General features: G+C 35.3%; 1 protein-coding gene across 1 annotated transcript in view; it reads left to right on the forward strand.

Moving 5' to 3' along the window:
* Positions 1–22,084, forward strand: part of AGMO (alkylglycerol monooxygenase) — a 314,576-nt gene that overhangs the window by 144,106 nt on the left and 148,386 nt on the right. Inside the window, exons 6-11 of the mRNA XM_066354139.1 lie at positions 3,785–3,851; positions 6,687–6,752; positions 6,843–6,922; positions 9,645–9,779; positions 11,879–11,995; positions 21,749–21,831. Of these exons, the coding sequence (XP_066210236.1) occupies positions 3,785–3,851; positions 6,687–6,752; positions 6,843–6,922; positions 9,645–9,779; positions 11,879–11,995; positions 21,749–21,831 (548 nt within the window). The remainder of the gene's footprint in view (positions 1–3,784; positions 3,852–6,686; positions 6,753–6,842; positions 6,923–9,644; positions 9,780–11,878; positions 11,996–21,748; positions 21,832–22,084) is intronic.

The raw sequence follows: 22,084 nt of genomic DNA on the forward strand, positions 1-22,084 counted from the left end.
CCATGCTTCAGCCTGCATGAGCAAAAGATTTTCTTTGAAGAAAAGCTTGACATGAAAAAAAATAATGCCCTCAGCCAAAGCTTCAATCATCTGAATGCACTCACCATTTCTGTAGCTTTAAATCCAGCTGCATACACACACTGGGACCAGAAATGCATCTGGGTCACAGAAACCAGCCATGTAGCCTCTTCCACCCCCTTTTGTTGTCTGTTTTTGTAACATATGCTAGGCACCAACGAGACAAACAAGGATAAAATGGTTTTCTCCTTTCCCATCTGATTCCCTGCCAGAGAGACAAAGCCCAACCAAAGCATCAGATTTTGATGTTCTGACTACTGAGAAACCTCAATTTCTTGTTCTCTATCCATCACCATTCTTCTTCTCAACAGATATTTTCCACCAAGCACAAAGCAATGTAGTCTAATAAAATACAGGGTTATTTCTTCCTGCTGCCCTTCCAATTCCCGCTGATTAATACTGTATTTGTGACACAATAGCTTATTTTATAGGGATACCATCTGATATAAGGGCTATCTATTCATAGTATTTTGAACTCCTAAAATTAAAAAATACAGAGAGTGCTTTGTGTATGAGTTCTGTTCTATGAATTAATCTAAAAATCTGTTAGTTGCATCTTATAACACATTTCTCTTGGAAAAAACTTTAAAAATGATAAAACTCCAGATTAAAAGACAGAGGGGAAGGGCTAAATTAATATACGACACATAGCTTGACCAGGTGGTGGCACAGTGGGTAGAATGTCAGACTGGGATGCAGAGGACCCAGATTTGAAACCTGATGTCACCAGCTTGAGCACGGGGCTCACCAGCTTGAGTGCAGGGTCAGTGGCTTGAGCGTGAGATCATAGTCATGGTCGCTGGCTTGAGCCCAAAAGTTGCTGGCTTGAAGTCCAATGTCGTTGGTTTGAGCCCAAGGTTGCAGGCTTGAACAAGGGGTCACTAGTTCTTCTGTAGCTCCCTGGTCAAGGCACATATGAGAATGCAATCAATAAACAACTAAGATGCTGCAACGAAGAATTGATGCTTCTCAGCTCTCTCCGTTTCTGTATCTGTCCCTCTCTCTGACTCTCTCTGTCTCTGTCAAAAATACACACACACAACACATAATATTACACATCATTTGCATGCAAACGTTTTTATCTATTTCATAATGGAAACCGAGAATCCTTTATTTGGGTTACCAGTGGGTCTAACAAGAAGATGACGGCCCCTGACCCTTGGAGCGATACAGCGTTGTTATATGGCCACAGTGCAATAGTTTCTACTTCAATGGGGTACAGGCCACCACATGCTGAGGATGATGTGGCTACTATGGCTTTTCACATTTGTAGAGCACTTGTAAATTGGGGTTTTAATGTCAGACATTGCCAAACAATGATCAAACCCTGCTATATAAATGGCTGTAATATAGAAGTATGTTTGGGCCTTTAAAATCTATTCAAAGTGAACACTACTGTACATCATTAGAGAAATAATTTATTCCACTTAAAATTTTATCTTAAAAATCTTCAAATATTTAGAAAAATACACTAATGCAATGAATTTATATATCTTTATGTCCATTTTAAAAATCATTATATATACAGATGATATATTATAGAATTGTATACCTGAAACTTATATGATTTTATTAACCAATGTCACCCCAGTAAATTAAATTTAAAAATTTATAAACCATTATAGTTTTGATTAACTTATATCAGCTATTCATTTTTTAATATTTTATTTTTATCACTAAATATTTTGTAGCAAACCTAGATTCATGTTTTATATACTTTAGTTGCACAATTCTAAAAAATAGTTCCATTTTCTTATACAATGACAATGCATTATAACTTCCAGTAAACAGTATTTTTTTCATTTAATACTCTTGTTTATAATCAATTTCCCACATTGCTTATAAAATATCTCTTCTGTTTAGTTTGTTCAAATGAGTATTCAAACAAGATTTCCATACCACATTGGTTGTTACATATCTGAAATATCTCGTCATCTTAAGCGACTGCTTTTTCACCATATCACTGACTTGTTAACAAATTCATGTCAGTGTTATGATCGTCCGTGGCTGGGTTTATTCCCTTAAGGATCATTTAAATTATTCCATTATTATTCATATACCTCTAAATAGAAGTTAACACTAGCAGTGAGCAATTTCTTAAAATATCATAACAATGTATTGATTTGTCATTGGTTGTCTCTAATATCTTCATTTGGCTACTCATTAAAGAGAAGTAAAATATCCTGTATCTGCTATGGTCAATGGAAGAAAGCATAATATAATTAAGATGAAAGGATTTCTCACATTGCCAAATATTAGTTACATAACATATCAACTGCCTGCTCTGTTTGTTTCTGACACCTACATGTTCCTATACTCCTTAGATTTTGCACACTCCAGAACAGTGGATTCTTACTGAGCAATGTTGCAATGAAACATTACAAAGTTATATGCCAGATTTTGAAGTTTCTGTAATTGTAAAAGTTTTTTTAAAGGCTCCTTTATATATTTGACTTTGATTTGGCCTCTAGGATATAGTGGTAGATGATGTATGTACAAGTAAGAGACCAGATAGAATTCTCTTTTAATAAGCAGGATCTCCATAACAGAATTGATAGCAGCTACAGTAGTAACTGGCTGCTGCATGGCTGGTTATTGGACGACACCAAACCCAGAATATGAATACAATACAGTATTTTTCTCCCTTATTCCTGCTCTGCTAACATAACTCACTAAAGACATCGTTTAAAGGTGAAAAATAAAAAGAGAAGTATGTCTTGGCAATAGCATCATATTACACTACTGTTTTAAATCCTTGGAACATATTATGTTAGATATACTTTTATTACTTCCATTTTAAAGGTGGCAGAATGGAGTTGTTATATTCTCAAGACCAGAGTAATTAATGGAGGATCCATGAACCAAAATGAGGCATTCCAGTTAACCTCACAGTCAACTCTCAGAATAGAGTTATGAGTTTATTTTTGGTTTTATGTGAGCACCAAGTGATAGAAAAACTTTTTCTGGTTCTGAGGGCAACCCTGAAACTTGCAATACAGGCAGTCCTTGGGTTAGAAATAAGATAGGTTCTATAGTTTAAAAATGTTTAAGTATTTACATGCACAGAAAGGTAAAAATAAATACTATATTAAGACAAACATCTAAGTTGCATTCAGTAGGTAAATATACCTTTTCCAACATACATACTAATTCAACTTAAAAACAAACCTACGCCCTGGCCAGTTGGCTCAGTGGTAGAGCGTTGGCCTGGCATGCGGAAGTCCCAGGTTCGATTCCCAGCCAGGGCACACAGGAGAAGCGTCCATCTGCTTCTCCACCCCTCCCCCTCTCCTTCCTCTCTGTCTCTCTCTTCCCCTCCCGCAGCGAGGCTCCATTGGAGCAAAGATGGCCCGGGCACTGGGGATGGCTCCTTGGCCTCTGCCCCAGGTGCTGGAGTGGCTCTGGTCGCAACAGAGCGATGCCCCAGAGGGGCAGAGCATCGCCCCCTGGTGGGCATGCTGGGTGGATCCTGGTCGGGCGCATGCGGGAGTCTGTCTGACTGTCTCTCCCCGTTTCCAGCTTCAGAAAAACACACACAAAAAAAAACAACAACAAAAAACAAACCTAGTTAGAACCTATCTCGTTCATAACCCGGAGACTGCCTGTATATCTTAACCCAAGTGGGGTTTTAATTTGAGTACTTATATATTACATAGACATTTAATAATAACTGTATATAAATAAGTATTCCTTTTGTTTTAAACAGGTCATTGATAACCTTGGTCCTTTGGAACTGATTCTTAATACTCCTAGCCACCATAGGGTTCATCATGGTAAGGAAACGGGATCTCTCTTTCTTTTTTCATTGATTTGGAAATGATAGTATTTTGCATCATTTCATCACAATTACCAAACATAGCACACACTATGCAAACAGGAATCCCTTCCTCCCTTGAATCTGGAGAGGCCTCAACTTCAAATCAAGGACTAGAGACAAAACAACAAACAAACAAAATACCATAAAATTTTTTCATATCTGACATTGGATTTTCCTTTATTTTTTAGCCTAAATCTCCTTAGTTGTAGTGAAAAAAAGTGTTAAACAGTTGAGTGGATTATACAGTTTATATCTTGAAGGCCACTCCTTGACCCCTAGCTGAGAGTAATTCCTATCTAGAGTCAAAGAGGGCTTGCTCACTCTTGAAAACTGTTGGGATTTGAGGAAAGCCTAATAAACAACACTTTACTTTTATGCTTAAATTCTGAGAGTTAACCTTACATACGTTGCTTTTGCCTGACAAAAAGAAAACCCCATGTAGCTGGTGCCTCAAGTTTAAAGATGCCAGCTTAAGAAATAATGTAATTTTTACATGTGTGCACCAGTAGACCTGGGCAAGAGTTTGCATATCTGCATTATTTGTAACAGGAAAGAAAGAGACCAAATTCACATGTTTATCAGCAGTAAAAGATCAACTGTAAGCCATTCACGTAATGGAGAACTATATCCCAGTGATAATACCCAAATTATTATGACAGGCAATGGCATGAGTACATCTCACAAACCTAATGTTGAGAGAAGGAAATGGTAATAAAAGAATAAGTACTGTTGTTCTGTTTTTGTAAGTCCCAGAAATCAGCCAGCTCTGCAGGTCCGCATTCCCAAGGGCGGCAGGTCCCTTTCCCATGGCCGGGAGTGGAGCAGAAGCCCAAGCTCCCCCAGGAAGAGGAGAGGACGAGGTCAGGCTGCACTTGTTCAATTTCCTCTTCCAAATGCAATAGTCATTCACCACCACGAGGGACTCATTAGTGAGGGGGTGGAGAGGCCAAGAGTGCTGTCCGCCTGGGTTCCCCATGTCCATCGGAAAGGAAACATAAAGAGAGGAGAAGAGCGAGTCCACACTGAAGAAGAAATAGTTGCGAGGTTTCTCTGTTTGACCCCAAAGCTCCTTCCCACACATATTGCTTTATATCAGCCACAGCACTATTAACATTTTAATATTAATTTTAAAGAGATCAGACAGTACTGTGTTTGGGGGCACAGGCTGTTCTGTGTATTATGACATGTGCTTCTCTATGTGCTAGACGCCAGTAATATCTATAACCTCGCAATTGTGACTACTGAAAGTGTCTTCAGACACTGCCCTTGTCCGTCCCCTGAGGGGCAAAGTGCCCCCCATCCAACTGAGAGCCACTTTTAACACCGTGTATGGCTCCTGGTTGTGCATGTGTGTACCCAGACCACTCCTTTTTTCCTGGGGGAGATTGTTTCTGGCACCTTCACATTCAAATGTACATTTGCATGTAGGGACAGTGTGTAAAGAAATGACGACACATGAAGATAGTGAGTTTGTTAGAGTGGTAGTTTGTTGGGTTAATATTCTTTATTCTTATTTACAATCATGGGCTATGATTACATCTTTTATTATTATTAAAGAAATTATGCACAGCTGCATAAATTATCATTTGAAAACTTTGGAAGGGAAAATATCATATAAGGAAATTTAATAATTGAGAGTAATTTGATTTTCACTTATGCATTTTATTTATTTATTTTATTTTTTTTAAATAAATTTTTATTAATGGTAATGGGATGACATTAATAAATCAGGGTACATATATTCAAAGAAAACATGTCTAGGTTACCTTGTCATTAAATTATGTTGCATACCCCTCGCCCAAAGTCAGATTGTCCTTCGCCACCCTCTAATTCTCTGTGCCCCTCCCCCTCCCCCTAACTCTCCCCCTGTCCTCCCTCCCCCCACCCCTGGTAACCACCACACACTTGTCCATGTCTCTTAGTCTCATTTTTATGTTCCACCAATGTATGGAATCATGTAGTTCTTGTTTTTTTCTGATTTACTTATTTCACTCCTTATAATGTTATCAAGATCCCACCATTTTGCTGTAAATGATCTGATGTCATCATTTCTTATGGCTGAGTAGTATTCCATAGTGTATATGTGCCACATCTTCTTTATCCAGTCTTCTTTTGAAGGGATTTTTGGTTGTTTCCATGTCTTGGCCACTGTGAACAGTGCTGCAATGAACATGGGGCTACATGTGTCTTCACGTATCAATGTTTCTGAGGTTTTGGGGTATATACCCAGTAGAGGGATTGCTGGGTCATAAGGTAGTTCTATTTGCAGTTTTTTGAGGAACCACCATACTTTCCTCCATAATGGTTGTACTACTTTACAGTTATGCATTTTATAATTTAAAAAAATAGTAATATTTCACCTTAAGTCGAAAATTTTCTTCCTACAAAAGATACAGAGAAAACAAGGAGACATAACACGCTTAACAATTCAAAAAGAACAAACAAATACAAATTACATATATTATCTCTATTATCTCTTAGTGCCATTTTTTTCTGGGCCATTTACTGTTAAATGTTACTTTTGATAGTGAGCACTTTTTAAAAATACTCTGGGATAATTCCTAATAGTTTTAAGAAAATCTTTGCTCTTTTTAGTAAAATTAATTGAAAAATACAATAAACACTCACTTTACTAGCTAATAAAGGCTAGTATTATCAGTGAAAAGACATTTAGGGGAATCATTCTGTTACATAAGTCTTAATTTTGTAAATGGGTTCTAAAATAAAAGGTAAGGTATTCCAAGAAGTATAACTTTATTCTTTAAAAATATTTTTAATATTTTTCTCACAGGCAGAAACCGTTATTGCATAGACAAGAATTATGCTGGCACACTTATTATATGGGATAGAATTTTTGGTAAGTAAAACGCACCAGAATTTTAAAAAATTAATTAGCTCTTTCACTCTCAGAAAGGCAAAGGTCATAATCTTAATGCTTGTCTTCCAGGAACATTCGAGGCAGAGAATAAAAAAGTTGTATATGGTCTGACACATCCCATTAATACATTTGATCCATTCAAGGTGCAGGTAATATACTTAGTTTTATTCTTTCTGAATTAATTATATTCTATTATAAACTCATCTTTAAAAGGAAATACAGTTTTAAAAGGTGGTAGTGCATTACACAACCCTGGGAAATTTTCCTTTAGTTTAAAAAAGAATTTGAAAATAACTCTGGTGCTTAAACAAAGGTTTGAATCAAACTGGGCAGAACACATTAGAAAACAATTAATAAAATGTTTTAAATGTATCTACTACCTAGAGTTTAAAAATGGCTCTTTATTGAACATATTCTTTCTTAGAATAGGCTTGAAATATATTCATGCATTCAGAAAGAGCAGTAGAAACATGTATAATTAAGGCTGATCCCACAGTAAGAAAAATATTTGCTTCAAGTCTGCACGACTCTGGTTAGAAATTCGGTGTGGGGCCTCTGCCCACTCTTCTTGGACGTACATGTCAGGAGCTATTACAGGTTGGTTAGGTCTGCACATTCCCTCACCTGCGAAGAGGGGTGTGCTGGACCGGTTTCCTGTTAGACATGTGGGATTGGTTGTTCACTGGGCTCAACGGTTGGCACTAGAGAAATTAGGAATGTCTGTGAAGCTCCGATCCCTCAGCGGCAGACCACCTCAAACACTCCTGTGGGTGGGGACTAATAAATCAGAAAAAGATAAGAACGCTTGAAATACTGAGAAGGTCCGTCAGTGACAGCTCGTCCCAGGGCACTGGCTTTCCAGAATTCAGGGAGCGAGAAAATTATAGGTTCATGTGGGTCTGCTTTTCATACCTACTGCTTCAAGTTTTTAAGAAAGTTAAAATAAAATAAATTGATATGTATTGAGCTTTTACTATGTGCAGTGCATTGCTAATAGCTCAGCACAAATATTTAATGTAATTAAAACTTTGAAGGTAGTAGCTCTTTTTAACCCTCCCCCCTTTATGTGTGTGTGTGTGGATGAAACTGAGGTTCCCAGGGTTTAAATAATTCTCCCAACTACTCACAACTGTCAAGTGCGAACTTAGCAAAGATGGTTTCCAGGTCAAGCCCAAAACTTGCTTAACTCAATTTAAATTGTACTCTCTCCTGACTCTTCATAAAAAAGGCCACCATTAATTGCTTTTTTCAAGAGAAAGGCATTTTTCTCTCACACTTCAAAAGAAAAAAAATGGACAGTTTTCTTTTCCTCAACTACCGAGTATTTCTCCCTCTCTCTCTCTCTCTCTCTCTCTCTCTCTCTCTCATTTTCTTTGTCTCTCTCTTTCTCTATCTCTCCCCTTCTCTTTCTTAACACTAAGAACATATCTCTTAGGAGACTACTAAAAAAGAATTCAGGGTATTTTCTTGATTGATAATAGGCTTTAAGAATTATAATCAATTTAGAAATAACATATTAAGAGCTGCTTCTTCAGTGGGTGTAGTCCCGTCTGTGTCATGTGGAGATTAAAAATGGAACAGATCCGTTGGTCTGTGTGACAGAGCTTTACAAACTAAAGGGGCCTGTGAATCATGGGAGGATCTTTGCAAAGTGCAGTTCTGTTCCGCCGGCCTGAGGTCTGTCCAAGACTGTGTTTCTGACGAGCTCCCAGGTGATGTCTGCGCTGCTGGTTCATGGCTGAACTTTTATCTAGAAAGATTGTGGAGAATCGTACACTCCTGCTGTGGAGACAGAATAAGAGGTTGAAAACTGTGCAGCATGAGCGGAAGATCTGCACTTTGAGAATTTGATTGCAATTCTGTAAAGCCTGGGCGATTCGAACCTGATGCAAATTGAGCAGCAGCTCGTGAATACTTGTCACTGTCTGCATATTGTCTCTCTGCAAACCCCAATCATCCACTTGACAGTTGTGAGTAGCTGGGAGAATTATTTAAACCCTGGGAACCTCAGTTTCATCCACACACACAGAAAAAAAGGGGGGGGGGCTAAAAAGAGCTACTACCTTCAAAGTTTTAAGTAATAATTACATTAAATATTTGTATTGAGCTATTAGCAATGTACTACACATAGTAAAAGCTCAATCCATATCAATTTATTTTAACTTTCTTAAAAACTTGAATATTTCCTTTACTGTAGTAATTGTCACAATTCCTACTAGGGTTTTGTCTCCTACATGCTCATTCATGTTGTCAGAAATGTCATATCAGCCAGTTGTGATAATTAGGAGTTCCAGAGCCTATGAAAACTGATACTTACTTCTTACTTTCAGTATATTCCTTTATACTCAGCTAAATCTCTTTTCTTTCCCTCAGAAGCGTAAAAGACAACTCGGGATTTATTTTCCTTATTATTTGACATATACAATTCATTTTACTCTCCTTTGGGGACCAAGAGTTTTAGGTCATTATATAGCAAATAAGTGAGAAAGTACTCCTGATTTTAAAATGTTACTATATATTTCTCATGGTTGTGTCTAGAATGGTAGCCATAAAATTGTAGTCAGTTTTCAAAATAACATAACAGATAGATATATTAATATATGTTATAACGTCTAAACACCTCAACTTTCTATATTATTATTATTATTACTTCAAAACTCCAGCATAAGTTCCCATTTAACATTTTTATTTTTCTCAAAACTTGTTCCACTAATGTAGTTGCATCTTAACATTAATCAGATTATACATTACCTATCAATTAAAAACACGTAAATTACATTAAACAATAATATAAAACACATGATTACTATATTAAATCTTTTTGTTAAGAGGATTTTTTTATTTTAAATAAACTATCTTTTATTCTTCTAGTTCCATCATTTAGTTTACATGTGGACGACATTCTGGGCCACACCTGGATTCTTCAATAAGTTTTCTGTCATATTTAAAGGACCAGGATGGGGTCCAGGTAAACCAAGACTCGGACTGAATGAAGAAATCCCAGAGGTAAGTAGAGTTCATGGATTTGGTGATGGTGAAATTAGTGTCATAACGTCAGGGCTACCGCCAGCCTGTATACATGCTGAGTACATGCAAATCTGAAAAATAAAGAGGTTCCTTTAGGTGATGCAGCCTTGTAGTATATAACTTAATGAGTGGACACCACCTGGGGCCAATAAGAGGATTGCCTTTGCCCAGGCATATATTGGGTCTTACCCGGGAGCATGGATTAGGCAGGGGTCCCCAAACTTTTTACACAGGGGCCCAGTTCACTGTTCCTCAGACCGTTGGAGGGCCACCACATACAGTGCTCCTCTCACTGACCGCCAATGAAAGAGGTACCCCTTCCGAAAGTGCAGCGGGGGCCAGATAAATGGCCTGAGGGGGCCACATGTGGCCAGTGGGGCCATAGTTTGGGGACGCCTGGATTAGAGTACAGAGCAGCAGAGGCCGGTTTTGAGATGCACCCAAACCCACCGACGGGAGACTTTGTGTAGTGCCAAAACTCATGTGGCTCCCTGACAGAATCCTAAACCACCAGAGACAGAGGAAGTCTTAAAGATGATTTGGTCTAGCCTTTATTTTGTTCATGAAAACCTGAGGTCTCCAGAATGGAAAGTCTGAAGTCACACCATGATGATGTCATTATGAGATTAGTGTCATAGCATTACATGCAGAAATCCCATTTTAAAACAAAAGCAATATCTAGGGATTTACAATGCTAGAAATCAACTAAAATATTCAGCTTGATTCTGGGATTCCTTTTATAGACATGGAAAAAGAATTTTTTTCCAATCATTCAGGATATATATTGTTCTTTATTAAAATAACTGTCATTAATAGTAATATGGAATCAACAGTAATAGTAAACTATTGATTTCAAAGATAACTGTGAGTATAAAATTTAGCCAATATTTCAAGGAAATAAAATAATATATTTTATATGGGTATTATTTTCATTTCCCAAAAATCCTAATCTAAATAAAAATGTTTTCTCATCTAGCCTGATCAGGCGGTGGTGCAGTGGATAGAGTGTGGACTAGGACACGGAGGACCCAGGTTTGAAAACCCAAGGTCTCCAGCTTGAGCACGGGCTCATCTGGTTTGAGCAAAACTCACCGGTTTGAGCCCAAGGTTGCTGGCTTGAGCAAGGGGTCACTTGGTCTACTGTAGCCCCCTGGTCAAGGCACATATGAGAAAGCAATCAATGAACAATTAAGGTGCTACAAAAAAAAGAATTGATGCTTCTCATCTCTCTCCCTTCCTGTCTGTCTGTCCTTATCTGTCCCTCTCTCTGTCTCTCTCTGTCCCTGTCTCAAAAATAAAAAAGTTTTCTCATCTACTGATGAAAGCATATATTTTCAAAGTAAGTAATGTAATAAGAGCTAACTGGATATAGGTGAAAGTATTTTGCTTATTTCAGCTGCAAAGAGTCTAGTTAACTATGGTCTATTGATTATTTTTCTTTATTCAATAGATAACCTAAAGTGACTATTTTACAGTCATAGTTTCTAAAATCTGCATTAAAAAATAGAATTGTCATGTTTCTAGGAAACTCTGTACTTGAAAAAGTTGTTACTAATACTTTGAGGCATAATTATTTCCAAAACCCAAAGTTACCTTCCATTTTCTCTGTTGCTATACTTTCCCATATGGGGTGTGGCAAAAGTAGGTTTACAGTTAGGAGTACACAAAGCACAGGGTTTATTTTTACGTTATAATTTACTAATTATTGTGTTATTTTCCATACAAATAACTGTAAGCCTATTTTTGCCCCACCTTGTATATTATTCATGGACATACTTTTCTATTTATATTTTCATATTCCTTTTGGTTATGTTTATCATCTGTATATATTGCTGAATCAATTCTTAGTTTGCTCTATGTAAGGCAGACTATATCTGAATCATAATGCTTCTAAAATGAAAAACAAGTCTCATAACTTATATTTTTTTTCTATGCAGAAAATGAATGTTAGAATTATTTTGGAAAAAGAGAGCAACACTTTTCATTTCCTTTGCATATCTTCACTAAGTGTGAATTTCAAAGAGAGGAATAAGCCAGGAAACAATATAAATGAAAGGCTTTTTTTCTTGTCTTTCTAGGTTACAGGGAAAGAAGTTCCCTACTCATCACCGGCCTCTTACCTGTTAAAGATCTATGCAGTTGTGCAGTTTGCTCTGATGCTCACATTTTACGAAGAGACCTTTGCAGATAAAGCTGTAAGTGTTGTCCATTTTAAACAGTGCCCAAAATTATATTATTTTGCTTAATAAAATACCTCATATCAAAACAGGTAAATTAATTATTCTAGATTAGTGAATATAAATTATATCCAAAGTGGTACAGTATGGAATTCCACCAAATGGCATACTCTTGAGCTAGATGATAAATAGTAAATAATTTGCCACAGATAAATTTCTCAAACATTTCAAAAAAAGTACTTTAGAAGCTAAAATTAATAATTGGGAAATTATATTTTATATTAATTTTAATATACATTCAGTTAAAGAATACTTTGATACTTTGACTTTAAACATTTTTCAAGGTAGAGCTGACTTTATTGATTTCATAATAACCAGAGCACTGGACCAAGGTTTAGAATCTGAATTCTGATTTAAGCATAAAACCTGAAGATAGGGCTTTGCTTGTTTGTTCATTTGTTTTTGCCACACAAGAATATTCTCACTGCCTACATTTTCGAGAAAACGAAAATAACGATGCATGTAAAAATGTGCAATCCATGGAAAAAAGATAAAAACAGAGGTATTTTTAAATATGTGTTTTGTTTTTTAGCTTTATTTACATTATTTTTTCCAAAAACGATTTACAATAGTTCAAAGCGGTATATAACTTACAGTAAGATTGATAACTGGGAAGGAGGTGAAATTGAATATCGAATCACAGAAAAGTAAAAAATCAGTTTCTTTGACTTTGTTACCAAGAAAATACGTACCTCATAAAAGAACCTCACTAAATCGGGAATTTGATGGCTCACATAGTAGCTCTGTTTCAATAATAGATATGCTCTAAGGGAATGGAGGGGATTCTATTTCTTGTATTATAGGGGTTTAGATATTTGTATTTTTTAAAGTGTCCGGAGCACTTAGAATTGTGAAAAATTTTTACTTTAGAAAGCCTCTTTAAATGCATTGCACAGAGCTGCTTGCAAAAAATTGAGGTGTTCCTTCAGGTTGGAAGTGTTGAGAAAATGTGAGTCCAATGAGGAAACAGCTGTCCCAGGCATTGAGCAGTCTCTGTTGGTTGAGACCTGAGGGGACCAGACAAAGCCAAAAACCTGCATAGGTGAGAATTCAGAGAAGAACTTCAAGCAAAGCAATGGAAACAAACAAATTCATTAATGGGATGAGAATGAAAAGCAGTAATGGAAAAGAAATTTGGCTATTAGTGGACTCGGCTTTGAGGAGGCAGAATTTAAAAAAAAGTATTTCCTGAGAATTTTTAACTACAAACCAATTCTTTCTCAGCTATGAATCAAGGATTTGCACTAACCATTGACTTATAAGCTATAGCTAAGAACATAGTTGAAAAGACCCATGTTCAAATCATGCTTAGAGCAATTCATTAAATTCAAGTCTCAGCATATTCCCATAGATATTCTCAATTATTGTAAACTCGGAGATAAAAAAGCACAGAAACAAACTACAAAAATAGCCAATACAACAAAGCATAGCAAAAATACAAAACAACAGAACTAAACCCTCTGAAAGAATATATTTTGGAAATGAGATTAAAATATAAATTAAGTAAGTTTAGTATGTTTAAAGAAGTTAATGAAGAAATTAAAAAGTTTGAAAAAGTCAAGAAACACGATACAATAAAAATGATGAGGCACATTTAGAATGAATCAAATTAAAGTTCTAGAACACAAAAATATGGTAGGCATGAGGCGATCAATGACTCTAATATCAGTTTAAAGAGAATTAGTGCATTAAAAAACAGAGAAAGAATCTTTCCATTATACAGTTTTTAAAAGACAATGAGATCAAAATATATGACAGAAGTTATCTTAGATATAAAGAATACTACGAAAAACTCCTAAAAAATATAAGAATCCAGGAAATGTAAAGTAATATAAATGTGACTAGTGAGCAGTGAATGCAGGCTGGAAAAACTATCTTATTCAAAGAGTAAGTCTCTGCTGTTGACAGATATCAGTCTATCCAGGAAAACTCTACAAGTAATAGAAATTTATTCATAATATATACAGTAAATAAGTTTTACTTGGGTTATTTTTAATAATTTTAATATAGCAACCCTATGAAATTATTAAAGAAAGAGGTCTACTTGAAGTAGGTTACTGGGTGTGTGAGGTAGGACTTTTTGGTTGTATGTGACAGAAATTCAACCCAGAGTAAATTTATTAACTCACAGAGCTGAAGAGTCTGGAATTTTTCTTCTTCGGGTAACACTGCATGCAGTGAGTCAAATAATAATGTCAGAAATCTTCTCATTCTTTTTCTACCACTGTTGTTCCCAAAATGCAGATTTTTTTACAGTATTTCTGTCTTCGTGGTAGCTCTAGCTTTAAGTACTGGCTCACAAAAATACTCCAGAAATGTTGAAACGATAAATAGAAAAAGGGAAATAGATTTGAGTAGGCAAAAATAAATGTTAGATCTACATAAATCATTCTCACTCACAAATGAGTGGTTTGAACTTGTTTTTTAAAAATATGTTTTAAACACTATAAAATGCATCCATATAAACCTTCCTGCCGTATATCAGAAAAGTTTTGAGAATACAATGGTGGGAAACACATTGGCTTTTTCATATATATATTTGTTACAATTAATGAAACCAGTTCCACATTGTAGCTGCTTCATTTGCCTTTAGCTTCAGAAGAGACAAAGTTTGAACCCAAGAAATTTATTTCAGGAGCAAAGCTTTCTTAACAGCAGTAAGAATTACATCACTCTCAGCAATGCACATGTAGAAATCAAACTATCCTAATGTTTAGAATTATTAATTGCCTAAGTTAAGGCCTCATTATAATCTCTTCAAGTATTGTATAATTATTTCATCACAGATCACTTTGTTAAGTTACTTTGTTATCTTAATTCGTTCACCTATTATGACTAAAATATATGTGCATTATAGCATTCAGATAGTTGAATAAAACCAGAAGACTAGCAAGATCATCTGCATCTAATACTGGAGTGGGCAGAAGTAAGTCTACAATAGCAAGTGTGCAAAGCAGTTTATTCTTGTATATTTATTATTTTAATTATTGTATTATTTTTATTATTATTAAACTACTATTGCCCACCCCTGTATCTAATGCTCAATTACCCGAGCAGTGTTGAATACAGTTTTCATTATTGAATTTTTCAGTTGTACTTAATTAAATCCCAAAATATAATACATTAATTTATAGGAAAAAATGGAAATTTACTCATTTTGACTTTGAAATAAGAGACCCTTAACATTAGGTTCACTGAGAGATTTGAATGTCTCAGCAAGTGTGAGTGCTTACTGAATAAAAATGTAGCCAGACATACATATATTAAAATATATAATGTATAGCATGATTTTCACAGGATTTTCCAACTGCAACAAAACCTATATGAGAAACTCATGTTGCTATATTGACAAAGAGAAATATCCAGTGTTGAAATCCTTTTCAAACTCGAGTTGGAGACAGCTTCGTTTCTGACACAAATAAATTTTGAAAGGTGCATTTGCTTGTTTCCCACACATGTTTTTCTCTGCTAAAAACATGCTGTGCACTAGGGGGGAAAAGATTGCTTATTTGCAAAATCCTATAGTGCCTTTCTCGTCTCAGGGATGTTTGAAAGCATATGAAGATGTTAAAATCCAACAGCAATATTTTTTTCCAGATTCGCTGTAGCCAATAATCACATAGAAAAGCTGTGGCTGACTTGTAATTGCGGACCCTGCTGTGGCCCCATAGCCTTTTCTGTTTATGCATGTACCAGAGTAGATAAACACTCACTTGTTTTATGTGTGAGAGTTTTGTATAACTAACTTTGGGAGTCATAAAAGCAATATGATGGCCACCACAAAGGTGTAAAAGGCACATTCTTTTCTTTCTGAAACATGTAATGCATATATTTAAATATATAATGTTTGGTTTAGTGATATGACCCACAGACTCTTATGTTGATTTTGGTTTAGTAATGCTTGGAAAATCAATTCCGTAGCTGCCAGGGTCCACTTCATGGGGTGATACCATGAATACGCATTTGAAATGAAAATACATTTCCAAAGTAAAATTGCGAAGGCAATGCTATCCCTTTAAATAACAGACATACTCAAAGCAGTTTGAATATTTTAACGGAGTCTTATAATAAAATGTGTAACAAAGTTACTGCGAATGTGTGTTAACACAAATTATTTGATGATACATTTCAAGTTAATGAGGCATCTGAGAGTATCCAATATAAATTTGGAAACTGATTTTTATAGTTTAAATTACTCTGCACTCCGTAAAACATTATGGGCACTGAAATTTTGTAACGGATGTTTTCATGTTGACCTGTTTTAACAGATCTTTGGTAAAAAAAAAAAAAAAAATCAGTGTATTTAGTTGTATTTTCCTAAAAGAGAATGTCACTTGCACAGATTCAATCGAGTTTAGGTCCTAGATGCAACCTCTCAAATCCATATCCTCTGTGTACTGTATTCTTCCAGTGCAGCCCATTGGGATTCCATTTAATTTCCTAAAGTTTTTAGGTGGTAACTGAAGTAATGTGAAAAAAAATGAAATGTGAGCCAAAATGCGCATCAATGATGACTTAAAGCCACAAAATGAATGTAATAAATGTGTCGTAAAGAAAGGATATTAGCAAAAATTGCCTTACTAATAAGCATAGACTCCAGGAATTTAGACAAGTGATCATCGTGAGTGCAAATGAAAACTATAATTTTCCCCTATATTGAAATATAATCAAGTAGGAAAGTGCACATTAGAAGTGTCATATACATCAAATAATGAACTATTAATTGTGAAATTAAATATATCTTCATACTATTACTACTGTCCCCAAATATGTTCAGTATCAGGCAGCTTCCTTTAACAGTTCTCATCCAATAACAATCAACTCTAAAATGCTTTATAATTTAAGTTATAACCTCATTTTGACTTATTAAAAAATATGTAAGCCTGACCTGTGGTGGCGCAGTGGATAAAGCGTCGACCTGGAAACGCTGAGATTACCGCTTCAAAACCCTGGGCTTGCCTGGTCAAGGCACATATGTGAGTTGATGCTTCCTGCTCCTCCCTCCTTCTCTCTCCCTCTCTCTCTCCCCTCTCTATAATGAATAAATAAAATTAAAAAAAAAAAAAAAACCAACAAAAAAATATGTAAAAACTAGATATTTTATTTCAGCATTGGAAAATCCAAATCTAAATGCACAGTTGCTGGTAGTCATATTTCCTTATTAAAGTTAATACAGTACTCATGAAAAGCAAATTTGTCTCTCTGATGCTGTCTTTTAATATCTCTCTTTTCTCTCTCTCTCTCTTTTTTATTTGGGGAATTGGCAGAATGGTATATAGCTTGGGTTTCTACTTGTACTCTCTGAGTTGCGGCCTAGAAACTGTCTCAAAGCAGTAAGCTGGGGCAATAGCAGAGGTCATGTCATTTAGACCCCCATGTTCCTGGCATTCTGATACTTGTTGAATTGCATCCAATATCTTGAGTAGTTGTTTCAAATATATTGTTGTGTTCTGGTTCTTCTTCTCTTTTTTATTATTTATTTTTTTCATGTAGGAGTATAAACCAGCCCTTGCTTCTCTATTTTATTGGTTGCACTATTTTTTTATTATTATTATTGATTTAAGCAAGAGAGTAAAGGAGACAGAGACAGGAACATAGATCCGCTCCTGTATGTGCCCGACAAGAGATCAAACCATCAACCTGTGTGCTTCGGGACAGTGCTCCAACCATCTGAGCTATCCGTCCAGGGTACACATTTATTTTTTAATAGACTGTAATCATAGTTTAAAATATAATTGTCACATGACTATTCTTCAAGTATTTGGTTGAAGTTTTTAAAATGTATATTCTTTTATTTCTTACAAAATTTCATAGAAATGCAAGAATCCCATATCAGTTCAGTGCTTCTGAATATTCATTATACATTTTAGCTGATATATTTTCACCTGTGATATATTTATTTTGTTTCCTTGTTGTTTAAATTCTAAAAAAGTGTTCATATCATATTTATTTTTGTATGTTTCAATAGTAACTAACCAGAGAGTTTTGAAAAATGAGGAAAAAAAAGAGTATAGTCAATCTGACAAAATCTGTAAAGAACAATATCTTTTTTCAAGATAGATTCTTGAGATCCACATGGAATTACAAATAGCATTGTGGTATCACCTAGGGTTCTGTTCTGGTTCTTTTCTATCTTGTAATACTAGGAAGTGTCTTCAAACATTCGATTTCAGCATGACTAACCCAGCAGCCCCAGACATCTGGAAGGTGGAGCCATCAGACGGAGTCATAGGGATCACAGCCCAGCGGGTGTCCCAGTGAACTCCATCTGCCGCCTCCTCACCGGAGGTTATGGAAATTTAAGAATTAGATGATTCTGGTCTCATTTTAAAGATGTTGGGAAGCTGAGCATTTTGAATCAAAATGATGACTTTAGTAGTCCTTCTCAGACACCTTTCAGGCAAACTTCTAAAACTGCCCCACGTTGCTATATTATTCCAATCCAGACTTCCCCCCCCCCCAACATCCTTAGAATAAAATCATTAAAAATTTTTATCAAATCATCTGTGACAATACACAAAGTTCAATAAGAATAATTTTTATATAAAAGATATGATTGTTTTAGGACATAGTTTATGGGAATGACAGTTCCTGTTGTGAAATTTATCACGTTCAATAAGTAATAAAAGTAGTTATGTTGACTGCCAGAGTTTTTCCATAGAATGGTAAAAGGGTGAAAGATTCGTAGATTAGACTAGATTGCAGGGGGCTACCATATTTCCCCATGTATAAGACAGTCCTGTGTATAAGACATACCTTAATTTGGGGCTCAAAATTTGAAAAAAAAATGTATTACATAGAGTTATTAAACTCAAGTTTCATTCATCATAAAATTCATACAACTCCTCATCACTGTCAAATGCAAGTAAAAAAAATTCTACAACCACTGTATAAGATACCCCCAGTTTTTATACCCAAATTTTTTGAAAAACTGTGAGTCTTATATATGGGGAAATACGCTAAAATGATGCCTGGGTGTGTTATATATGTGTGAGCATTTTAATCTAGGACTCTGTGCTTTATTCTAATGGAGATTTGAAGTTCCTGGAGGGTTTAGAGCATCAGAGTGATATGATATGATAAGTTTTAAAGGGATAACTCTGGTTATGTGGCAGGGGTGAAAGGCCATGTTAGGTGAACACATAATATTAGAAGTGGAGATCGTAGTTAGAAGGGCATTTTAATCATGGCAGAGATACCGATGGAGTGAAACAGGGTACTAGTCATACTGTTTAAAATATATCTTTACTCTGAATATAATTCTAATGTAAAATATCAAATACAAAGATAAACGGTGACATTTGTCTTTGATGTATTAGAAGAAGAGAAGAAGTCAGGGAGACTAAGAGTCAGGTGTGAGCCACAGGTTGTTGTCTTGAGTGATGGAGAAACTGGAGATGGCATTCCTAAAATGGAGAAAACAGGAGACGTGTGGATGAGGAAGTTCACACAGGGTTGTAGACAAAGTAAGATTCAGATGCCTATTAACCAAGTAGAGGTATTGACGAGGCAGCTGGCATGATATTGGTATGGTTTTCACTCTGACTTCTGCAGCCAGGTAGTAATTTGTAGAAAGAGGTGTTCCTTTTTTTTATTCCCTTTGTTCAGGAATCACAAGTTCTCTAACCAAAACAGAAAATGTATTTTCTCCTGTCTCTGAATTTCTTATGATATTTGTAATAGCTAATGAACCTTTTATCTGTGCTTTTTATCTTATTGTAATTAAGATTAATATAAATGCCATTTAGAAAATTGAGATAACCTGAACATAGCAATAATGATTTTCATTATGACCATTAATTGACTTTTTACTTTTTACCAAACACTATTTTAAGTACTTTATTGTAGTCTTTGCCAAACTCCCATATTATTTCAAAGGTACAATATATATAATTTGCCCATCTTTATGTGACTGAAAGGTTCACATTATTCAAAACTCTATATTCTTATGAAGCATTTAAAAGCATGCTTTAGTTTTGGGGTACATTTCATTTCTCCCTTCCATATGAATTTTCCCCTAAAAAATAAATATGAGGAAATAATGGTAAAAACAGCATTTTTCTTTAATGACAAAATGTTTCCCGTAAGCAAACATTAATCTACTCAAGCACACTGATTTCTTCGACCATCAAGAAAATATTTTTTTGGTACTTTTTGCTTTCCTGTCCCAGAGCAGTCACTGCTGAATTCCACATATCCAAATAGCAGTTTCCTGCTCTCCACTAAATCATCTGGTATCCACTCTCTCCCCACCCTGTGTCTGATACCAACACTGTCCCCTGTCCCCACGTTTCTAAACATTCTGACATTTTTGTTGTTGTTGCTCCTCTTTTTGACCACTCAGCAATATTTTTCTACTCAACTATTACTTTGGAGGGTTTAAAATCTCTTGGCAATTCTAGGTGCTATCCCAGGCATATGAATAAAAGAGGTGTTAGAAATTGGTGAAGAGAAATAGGGCTGATTTATACCATGGTATGGAGCTTGGATGTCAGATGTGAACAGTAATTACAGCTGGTGGCTTTTGCCTGTTTACAGATGCAATTTAGTTGTAGGTATGTATTTGAGCTAATAATGAGTTGAAATTTCCTCTAGTTATTTCAGGAAAAAGAAAAAAGAATGAAAATGTATGTGTAATATTTTGATCACTATTTTAGCCAATCTGTTATATTATTAATACATCCTGGTGTTCTCATAAAGATGAAACAAATACCATCAATAAATACGAAAATTAACTAGGGGCTTTGTATCCAACTCTTTGCTTTTTCTGATCCCACTCACAATCTAGAGCAGTGTTCATCCAGCCCTAAGCGTTAGCTATGTAACTATAATCTAGATCTCAGCCCCTGTTCCCTTTAAGTGTGTTGCTGAGGAGTGTTGTAGCATTGTCATACTTTGATCCAAAAGGTGTCAGGAAGGTCTAGTTTGAATTTCATGGCATCATTTATTTCTGGGTGATGATGGAAAAGTTACCAAATCCTTTGAATCCCAGTTATTTTTTCAGATATGAGGTAGATATACTGAAAAAGTTTGTTGGAACTATAGAAAGGATTACAGTGCATGAAACACATACCATAGAAACTATCAAGTACTGAGTCTTCAATAAACACTATTATTATTTTTGAGATATGAACAAAATTAATTTATAATTATGGCAAAACTGTTTTTACTATAACTCAAAAGATAATGTCTTTGACATTACATGTAAATATATATATATAGATTTCACCAAAAATGAGTGTGAGTGTGCATGTGAAACCGCTTTCATATATGTGTTTTACTATAAACCAATTCTCCTTTAAATATGTTCTGTATGAAAGACAGCTTTATGTTTAAAACAATAAAGAATTGGTCATTTAAAAAATAGCTATCGGAATGTGGTGTTTATTCACAAAAATCTAAGTGATTTTTCCATACATGTGGGCATAGAGAATTATACAAGTCAAATTTAAAGGGGAATTTTTAGAAAAAAGCACTAAGTAAAATATCATTCAACTGTCTAATTCATTCTCCAAGGATCCAACGAGATAAATAAGTGACATGAGGAAAGCCAAAATGTCCTCTTTCTGAAAATGTCAACCTCTTTGAAAAATGTCAGTGACAAGTGGTGTAACATAAAATACAATTTGGGGCTGTTTTCCATGTCAGCTTTAAATTCTAATGCACCTTCTCACTCTTCAAAATCTGGTGGTCTGTGTGTTTGTTTGACAGGCACTGACGCAGGCCACTCTCCTTCTGAGGGTTTGCTTCATTATTCTGACCTTGACCTCCATTGGATTTCTTCTGGATCAAAGGCAAGATGTGAACTTCTTTCCTTTTATATAAATTTTAATGTAGTTTTTTAAATTATATGTGAAACTTCGATATTCGCCAAACATTTGTGATTGAAAAAATAAAGTTGAAACTACAATTTCACACCTTTATTTTAAATGAAACAGAGTAGCAGTTTATCTGCTTTTATATCCAGGGTACATTTTAAATCTAAGCCTTTTAAATGCAAGAATTTTCAAGTTTATTAAAGAAAACCTATAAATATAATGATTAATC

Source organism: Saccopteryx leptura, chromosome 12, assembly GCF_036850995.1.
Source record: "Saccopteryx leptura isolate mSacLep1 chromosome 12, mSacLep1_pri_phased_curated, whole genome shotgun sequence".
Classification (NCBI taxonomy): Eukaryota; Metazoa; Chordata; class Mammalia; order Chiroptera; family Emballonuridae; genus Saccopteryx; species Saccopteryx leptura.